The sequence below is a fragment of the Micropterus dolomieu genome, linkage group LG01, assembly GCF_021292245.1.
Source record: "Micropterus dolomieu isolate WLL.071019.BEF.003 ecotype Adirondacks linkage group LG01, ASM2129224v1, whole genome shotgun sequence".
In the NCBI taxonomy this organism is placed as follows: domain Eukaryota; kingdom Metazoa; phylum Chordata; class Actinopteri; order Centrarchiformes; family Centrarchidae; genus Micropterus; species Micropterus dolomieu.
In genome coordinates, this window is record NC_060150.1 from 19,325,944 (window position 1) to 19,335,534 (window position 9,591).

At 42.3% G+C, this 9,591-nt stretch overlaps 1 protein-coding gene across 1 annotated transcript in view; it reads right to left on the bottom strand.

Moving 5' to 3' along the window:
• Positions 1 to 9,591, bottom strand: part of LOC123977718 (glycogenin-1-like) — a 36,175-nt gene that overhangs the window by 12,035 nt on the left and 14,549 nt on the right. Inside the window, exons 6-7 of the mRNA XM_046060633.1 lie at positions 5,021 to 5,137; positions 776 to 910 (exon numbers count right to left, since the gene is read on the bottom strand). Of these exons, the coding sequence (XP_045916589.1) occupies positions 776 to 910; positions 5,021 to 5,137 (252 nt within the window). The remainder of the gene's footprint in view (positions 1 to 775; positions 911 to 5,020; positions 5,138 to 9,591) is intronic.

Here is a 9,591-nt window from a genome sequence, read left to right on the forward strand (position 1 = left end):
AAAAGTATCCACTGTTCTCCCATGCTCTAACACACAGTAACGATGAAATGTGTGCTGTTCTCACATTCTTCCTCTGTATGTACACATAAACAACAAGGCAGGGAAATATAAAAGGAATTTATTTTATTGTTTGGGTACATTATTGTTCAGTGTACATGTTCACATCTGAAACAAACTTTACGTGCTTGATAACTCTCCCACCCCGCAGACATCTACACGTCAATACCGATTTATATTCATAGCGGCAAGTGCTATGTAGCTCCACATAGGGGACACAGGAAGTGACATATAGCACCTTCATGCGGCGTCGGAACCGCGTAGGAAATTCACAGCCGCACCGGCAGAGCTCCAGAATATGCAACTCGGCCGGCTCACACGCGGATGCGCTACAAGTGCGAGGGCCCGCCCAACGCTGCTTGCAGCTTTAATTTTTATTGTGTTTTTAATATAAATTTTTATTTTATTTTATTTATTTTTATAGTATTTTAATGTATCCTTTTCTGTGTTTTTTATTTTTTATTTGCTTTCTCAAATATGTAATGCACTTTTGACAGGTAGATATTTTTTGTTTTAATCTTGATTTTATTATCTATTGCTTATTAATTATCTACCTTTATATTATAAAGTACCTTTGCATCTGTTTTTGTATCTTGGTGTCTGTAAAGCACTGACTGTAGTGTCTGGAAGGTGCTATATAAATAAATTTGCCTTGCCTTGACCCATATGGGAATCAGGGTGGTGCAGTGGTCAGAAAGGAAAGGAAAGGTTCACTTACAGGATGTGTACCAGTGTCTGAGGTCCCATCGCGGCCCTTCAACTCCTCTGCTCCAAAAGGTGGGTCATCCTGGGTTGCTGTCCTCTTAGGTGTTCCTGAATCTTCCTCCAACAGTGTGTTATCTGTGTGGGAACACTACAGACACCACAGTCACATCACTCACCAGTGCACTACAGCAAATGCAGTACGCTAAAGTAGGAGCAGTATGATGTGTAGCTGAAAGTGTGAACTCAACCAGCAGGGAGACTGATCGTTGGTGTCACTGTTGATGTATATGTTCATGAGTGTTGTCAACCTGGAGGGTGTATGTCTGTTCAGGCTATTCTTACAAGCTTGTTTAAACACAATGCGTCAAATTGAAATGAATTAAACAAATGCAATGAGAAACTCAGGGGCTGATAACAGACTCTGTGTTCTTTTTTCTGCTGAAGTCAAATGCAGTCAAGTAGAAAAATTCATAAATTAAAAGGCTCATCTGCTGGAACTAACAGGAGGCACTTGAGCTAATAACGTACCATAGTAATCACCATGATATATTAAAGCTGCAAGCAGCGTTGGGCGGGCCCTCGCACTTGTAGCGCGTCCGGGTGTGAGCCGGCCGCGTTGCATATTCTGGAGCTCTGCTGGTGCGGCTGTGAATTTGCTACGCGGTTCCGACGCTGCATAGAGGTTTTATATGTCACTTCCTGTGTCCCCTATGTGGAGCTACATAGCACTTGCCGCTATGAATATAAATCGGTATTGGCGTGTAGATGTCTGCGGAGTGGGAGAGTTATCAAGCACGTAAGGCACAAGCACAAGCACAAATTTGAATTCGGTCAGACTAAATCCCTAGGAGGAGTTCGTTAAAGTACGGAGTTTGTAAATCATCCAAAATTTGACGTAAAATTCAAAATGGCCGACTTCCTGTCGGTTTTAGGGCATCGCTCCAAGAGGCTTTTTTGTGAGTCTGGACATGATACATGTACCACAGAAAATTCGTACATGTAGGTGAAACGTGCGGCGGGCTGCTTCGTTAAAGGTCACTTCCTGTTCCCAGCAGGTGGCGCTATGACTGTGGGTGAATGTCGGCATGTACATGTGTTCAGGGCGGGACTCTCATCCTACATGTACAGTTTGTTAAAATTCAAAATGGCCGACTTCCTGTTGACTTTAGGGTATGGGTTCTTGAGGCTTTTTTGTGCGTCTTGATATGATACATGTCCCCAGAAAATTTCGTGCATGTAGGTTGAACGTGAACGAGGGGCAAATTATTTCCAATTTTCTAGGTGGTGCTAGCGAGTCATTTTGCCACGCCCATGCGCGAAACCCGTATAAAATACGAAACTTTTCACCAGTTCTGACATGTGTGCAAAGTTTGGTGAGTTTTCGAATATGTTTAGGCTCCCAGCATGCTCACATCTGCACCAAAGTGTACATGTAGGATGAGAGTCCCGCCCTGAACACATGTACATGCCGACATGCTGTCATAGCGCCACCTGCTGGCAACAGGAAGTGACTTTTATTGAAGCAGCCCCCGCCGCACGTTTCACCTACGTGTACAAATTTTCTGTGGTACATGTATCATGTCCAGACGCACAAAAAAGCATCTTGGAGCGATGCCCTAAAACCAACAGGAAGTCGGCCATTTTGAATTTTACGTCAAATTTTGGATGATTTACACACTTCGTACTTTAACGAACTCCTCCTAGGGATTTTGTCTGACCGACTTCAAATTTCTGCTGTGCCTTCTAAAGGCATTGAAGATGAAAAGTTGTGCTATTTGTGAGTTTTCGTCAATGGGCGTGTCCGTGGCGTGGCGTCAAAGATCAACTCTTTGCCGTGACACAGGAAGTTGTTGTAACTTCAGAGTACATGCTCACATCTGAACCAAACTTTACGTGCTTGATAACTCTCCCACCCCGCAGACATCTACACACCAATATCGATTTATATTCATAGCGGCAAGTGCTATGTAGCTCCACATAGGGGACACAGGAAGTGACATATAACACCTTCATGCGGCGTCGGAACCGCGTAGCAAATTCACAGCCGCACCGGCAGAGCTCCAGAATATGCAACTCGGCCGGCTCACACCCGGACGTGCTACAAGTGCGAGGGCCCGCCCAACGCTGCTTGCACCTTTAATTATAAATAAAGCGGCGATACTTATACGGTCATTCATTGAGCTAATTAACGTACTGATTAGCAAATATTTCTAATGACTACTTACTTGGCTTCACAGAATGTGGGCGACGTTAAATGAAGCCTGTGTTTAAAGTTGTTTTAAAAGCTTTTTATTTTGAAGGTGTTAGCAGCTTCCCACTGCTCCCAGTCTTTGTGCTAAACTAGGCTAACATGTCCCAGATCTATCTTTGTATTGGATTCACAGAGATGATAAGCTGAACTGATATTGGTCTCATCAGAGTGTGGATTTGATAGCAAATAAGCATACTTCCCACATTTTGATAATGTTGTAATGTTTAATATTATGTGTCTGTGTATATATATATATATATATATATATATATATATACATACACATACATACACATACATATAACCCCATTTTGGGAAAATAATCAGCAGATTTATTGATAATGAAAGTAGTCGATAGTTGCAGTCCTATATCCACCCATAAGTAATTGACAGGAAATGTTGCATACATGTACTGGACTTCATGCCGGACATGACATTTTAGTCATTTGGAAGACGATTTTTTCCTCCACCACCTTAAGATTACAGGCCAACCTGCTCCACCACCTGAGCTATTAATTTGAGATTTGAGAGAGAAAGCACAGCTGTTGAGTCTTCTTTGTTGCTCATGATATAAATACTCCTCTTAGCCCACAGTTTGTATATAACAGCTGTTTTTCTTTTAGCAGTAGCTGCTCATTGTGTGATTGCTGCCCCTTCTGGTCTACACGTGTCATTTTTAATTCAAGTCTGGGACCCAAATATACCCACCATCTCCAACACCAACTGAAAACTTTAATGGCCCTGCACACCCCGACAGGTGTTCACCCTTAAACAAAGCACTGGCTTAGAACTGGATTTGGTCACCAGGTAATGCCTACTGTTCCTAATAAAGGTGCATCTCAAAAAATTTCATTGTCATGAAGTTCATTTTCTGCTGTAATTTTAATCAAAAAGTGAGACTTTCATATACAGTATTTTAGATTCATTACACATAAAGTGAAATATTTTATAATATTTATATATATTTTAAATACAGAAATGTTGACCCGAGAAGAGGTCAGATTCAGTTAATTAACTCAAAACACCTGCAAAGTTTTCCTGAGCCTTTAATCTCTGAGTCTTGTTCAGTGAAGTTCAAATGAACTTTTCCATGCTATTCTAATATTTTGAGATGCACCTGTGAGATGGATGAAATACAGAGAATTAATTCCACTAGATGTTGTACTGTGTATGTCTGTGTATGTGATAATAAAATATTTCCTTCCTTCACTTATTTTGGCTGGTAAGACCTCTACTGAGGTTGAAGGTGGGCAGAATTACGTGATCCCACTAAATTCTATGAACTTAAGAATGGTAAAGATTTAATTTGTCCCACCCTAACAGGTACAGACAGCAAAGCATAGGTGTGCAATGCCTTAAATGCAGTATTAGTGGATATTTTTTATCACTTGGGGGCAGCACAATAAGCTGTAAACGCAACAGTGGTGAATGCAAACAACAGTGTGCCTATTTACAGAGCAGACACTGAGCAACATAAGCATTTATTATACTGTGTGTGTGTCTACCTAATGAAATCAAGTCCAACATCTCCTGAGAGAACTATCAGGCTCTTTAGCTACACCAGCAAGTCTCAAGTATCTTTGTCTGTATGCTTGAAACCAGGTAATGAGAGCAGTGTGTATGTGTGTGTGTGTGTGTCATAAAAGCAAATTAAAAACCAATTAATTCTGTGTGAGTTTGTCACTGCAAGCAACAGCTTGTTATCTGAGTCAGTGTTAACACATATTGACTGGTGCAGCTTTACGGATTATAGCTTTGGACAGAGACGTTATGATTTCCAAAACTGTTTTTATTAACTTATATTCAAATGAATGTAGCAAGATGCTTTAAAATGTAAGATCATTTCCTCTGTAGGGGGAGAATGTTTCCATTATGTATTGGTGAGGTACTATGATTAAACACACACACATAAGACACCATGGCCATAGCAACATTATGTCCAACAGTGACACAAAAGAAGAGATATAATAAAGATCAACAGATCAATATTTTAGTGTCTCAGCTTACCGTCTTTGGTTCAGAAGGTGAATGAAGCATCTTAGAACGGAGTGAAAAATGTGCGAGCAGTGTATCAGAGTTGTCCAAGGTTTCTCTAAATGTCTTCTTGACATCTTGTTCTTGGATCTGCAAAACAATGGCAGATATTGAGTGTTGGGACGTCAACCAATAGCAATGCTCGTAGCCTCTGCTCAGCTATATGGTGCGTTCCATTTGACATGGGAAGTCGGAATTTCCGAGTTCAAAGGTCAAAATTTCAAAGGGAACGGCCCCTTAAGTTGCCCTACCCTGACTTCGTGATCCAAGATGGCTGTCGGGGTATCAACACTTAGTGTAAGCTCAAGTTTATACTGTGTATTAGCACTTCTGTGTACTTGTGTCTCATAGAAATTTTTGTACACAAAATGACACAATGCGTTTTTTATTCCCAAACTGCCGTATCAATAGCTAACCTGGCTAGTTGTAAACAACGGCTGGCTGAGCGAGGTTTTCCGACTTGTAACTGGAACGCCGTCAACTCGGGTGTGACATCATTCCCAGCTCCGACCTCCGACTTCCAAGGTAAATGGCACCAACAACCTCATGCCGCATTAGGACCAAACGCGAATTTTCGCCTCGCGACGCTTTCCTCGCGTGAGTACAGTCGCTGCAAGTGTTCACACACAACGCAAGAAGGCGATTTTAACACGATAACGTTAATAAACACAACTTGCCATTACTACAGCTGTATGAACCCAAAGTAAACATTTTGCTGTGATTAAATAGCAATAAACGGATCAAACTGATGCCGAAATAACTACAATATGATGCAGATTTGTTAAACATATGAATTCATGCTTTGTCAGGTCTGTCAGCAAGACAGCAGGACAACAACTTCTAAAATGTTTGTTTTCTGAATGGAGTTCGGATCGATCAGGGCTATGCTAACTTGGTCACAGTAAAGTACAACGATAGCTGGACTAAAGTTACATACACGCATTTTCTTAACTCACCAGGTAGTTCAACCTCCTCGCTTTCTTTTCTCCCAACAATGTCCAGTTTTGTGCGGTTTTTATTTATATAGTAGTGCCAAATGACGCTAACAACACTGGAACCGGATGTACACGGAATCTCCCTGCTGAGAAGCTTGAGTGAAGATAAATCAACGTTGTAATCCCATAAACTAAAGTAAAAAGCACAGGACTAAACGACTACAGACCCGTCGCCCTGACCTCTGTGGTTATGAAGTCCTTTGAACGCCTTGTGTTGTCCCACCTGAAATTCATTACAGACCCACTCCTGGACCCCCTGAAGTTCGCCTACAGAGCCAACAGGTCTGTAGACGATGCAGTAGACATGGCCCTTCACTACATCCTCCAGCAACTGGACTCCCCAGGAACCTACACCAGGATCCTGTTTGTGGATTTCAGCCCTGCTTTTAACACCACCATCCCGGCCCTGCTGCAGGACAAGCTCTCCCAGCTGAGCGCGCCTGACTCCACCTGCAGGTGGATCACAGACTTCCTGACAGACAGGAAGCAGCACGTGAAGCTGGGAAAACATGTCTTTGATTCCAGGACCATCAGCACTGGATCCCCTCAAGGCTGCGTTCTTTCGCCCCTTCTCTTCTCCCTGTACACCAACAGCTGCACCTCCAGTCACCAGTCTGTCAAGCTCCTGAAGTTTGTGGACGACACTACCCTCATTGGGCTCATCTCAGGTTGGGATGAGTCCGCCAACAGGTGGTAGATTGACCTTCTGGTGACCTGGTGTAGCCAGAACAGTTTGGAGCTCAACGCTCAGAAGACAGTGGAGATATTTATGGATTTTAGAAAGAGCCCAGCCCCACCCTCCCCCATCATCCTCTGTGACTCCCCAGTCACCACTGTGGACTCCTTCCGCCTTCTGGGCACCATCATCTCCCAGGACCTCAAATGGGAACTGAACATCACCTCCATCATCAAAAAGGCTCAGCAGAGGATGTACTTCCTGTAGCAGCTTAAAGTTCTGCCTGCCAAAGACAATGATGGTGCACTTCTACACCGCCATCATTGAGTCCATCCTCACCTCCTCCATCACCATCTGGTACGCATCATTCGCTCTGCAGAGAAGGTGATTGGCTGCAATCTTCCTTTCTCTTCTGGACCTGTATGCCTCGAGGACGCGTGCAGGAAAGATTCCAGCTGACTCCTCCCCACCCCGGACACAAACTGTTTCAGACTCTCCCCTCTGGCAGGAGGCTGCGGTCTATCAGTACCCAAACCTCTCGCCACAAAAACAGCTTCTTCCCGTCTGCAGCTAGCCTCATTAACAAGTCCCGGGTTCCCACTCACACTCCCCCATTCCAAATGATACAAATGTCTCTGCACATGTATATACTGTTTCATCTCGTGTCGTGCACAGACCTGGCACGTTGCACATATTTGTTGTTGATCTTTGTTGTTGTATTATTATGTTGTCAGTTTATATATTTATATGTACACAATATTCTCTTCCGTTACGTTACTTCTGCACGGCACAGACCCAAAATAATTCTCATGTATATATCTGCAATGTTGTTCTTCCATTCCATATTTATATATTTCTACATTTATTTATGTCAACTGTATGTTTGTCTATGTGTAGCACCTCATCACCACAGCAAATTCCTCGTATGTGTAAAACACTACTTGGCAATAAAGCTCCTTCTGATTCTGATTCCTCTGAGCGACAGAGCTCCATTGTTGTTAAAACTATTAAAGCAGTGAGCCTCACTGCTGCACTGGGTGACGTGTTGCTTCATCTCCATGAACACACGCTCTGCAGTTTATTCTGACTCTGACCTTTTTTAAAGGTTCAGTGTGTAATATTTCTGAGGATCTATTGACAGAAATGCAATTAATATCCATAACTATGTTTTCAGTGGTGTATAAAGACCTTACATAATGAACCATTATCTTTTTATTACCTTAGAATGAGCCATTTTTATCTACATAACCGTGGGCACCCCCTTCTATGGAGGTCGCCACATTTTGTCGTCATGTTTTTACAATAGCCGACAACGGACAAACAACGCTACAGAGCGCGTTTCCTCATCATGGCATTCTTCTTTTCCTTGTATAATTCTGGCAGTGTCGTCACTACATTAAATGTGTGCGTAGAAGAAGAAGAGGAAATAATAATAATGATAATAATAATCAGTCTCAGAGAAGTCCTCTGGTTTATTAGAAGTAAGAAGAGAAGTGACATTTGGACAAAAAAGCGGTGCTGAAGTTGTCTGTTGTCTGCTGGACAGGTAATTAACTTAAGTTTGTCAGACTTTAGCGATGCAAATGAAAGCTGTTGTTTGATAGCTTTACCTAGAAGCTGGCTATAATCACGAGAGAGGTGAGGTTTTTCCTCTGTCAATATGTAGTTGCATTAATTTCATGTCGCCTACTTATTCTCCAGCCTGTGGGTTGGCTTTGCTGGTTACGATAGCGAGACAATCAGCTGATCAGTAACGTTAATTGGCAATAAAACCTTAACGTTAGCTTAGAGCATGGAAGCAACAGCCAGCTAAACTTTTACTGCCCTGGAAGAAAAATCATGTAAGGTTAGTTGGATTGGTTTATTCTCCAGCGCTGGCTTTGGCTTGTGGTGTAAAATACAGCATGTAGTTAATCTCTCTCTCTCTCTCCAGCGCTCTGTTTTGGCTTTGTCGGTTAGGTTCGTGAGACAATCAGCTGATCACTAATTGGCAATAAAACGGCAGCTTCCAGCATTCAAGCTCAGATCATCCAGCTAAACTTTTACTGCGCTGGTAGAAAAAAATATATAGTTGGATTGTAATTTCATGTATTTCTTCTCAAGCCTCTGTTATGGCATTGTTACATGGACAGAAATGTGCCGTTACCTTCTTGAGACAGATGATGAATATTATTGGTAATGAAACTGTAACAGCAGTGAAGCTCAGATCAGGAGCTAAGCTTCACATTTTATTGCCCTGGTGGAAAACATGTATTTCTTTTTACTGCTAATGGTGATATACAGTGGGTACGGAAAGTTTTCAGACCCCTTTAAATTTTTCACTCTTTGTTTCATTGCAGCCATTTTCCAAAAATCAAAAAAGTTCATTTTATTTCTCAGTAATGTACACTCAGCACCCCATCTTGAATCTCAATTTTTTGCAAATTTATTAAAAAAGGAAAACTGAAATATCACATGGTCATAAGTATTCAGACCCTTTGCCGTGACACTCATATTTAACTCAGGTGCTGTCTATTTCTTCTGATCATCCTTGAGATGGTTCTACATCTTCATTTGAGTCCAGCTGTGTTTGATTATACTGATTGGACTTGATTAGGAAAGCCACACACCTGTCTATATAAGACCTTACAGCTCACAGTGCATGTCAGAGCAAATGAGAATCATGAGGTCAAAGGAACTGCCTGAAGAGCTCAGAGACAGAATTGTGGCAAGGCACAGATCTGATTACAAAAAAATTTCTGCTGCACTTAAGGTTCCTAAGAGCACAGTGGCCTCCATAATCCTCAAATGGAAGACGTTTGGGACGACCAGAACCCTTCCTAGAGCTGGCCGTCCGGCCAAACTGAGCTATCGGGGGAGAAGAGCCTTGGTGA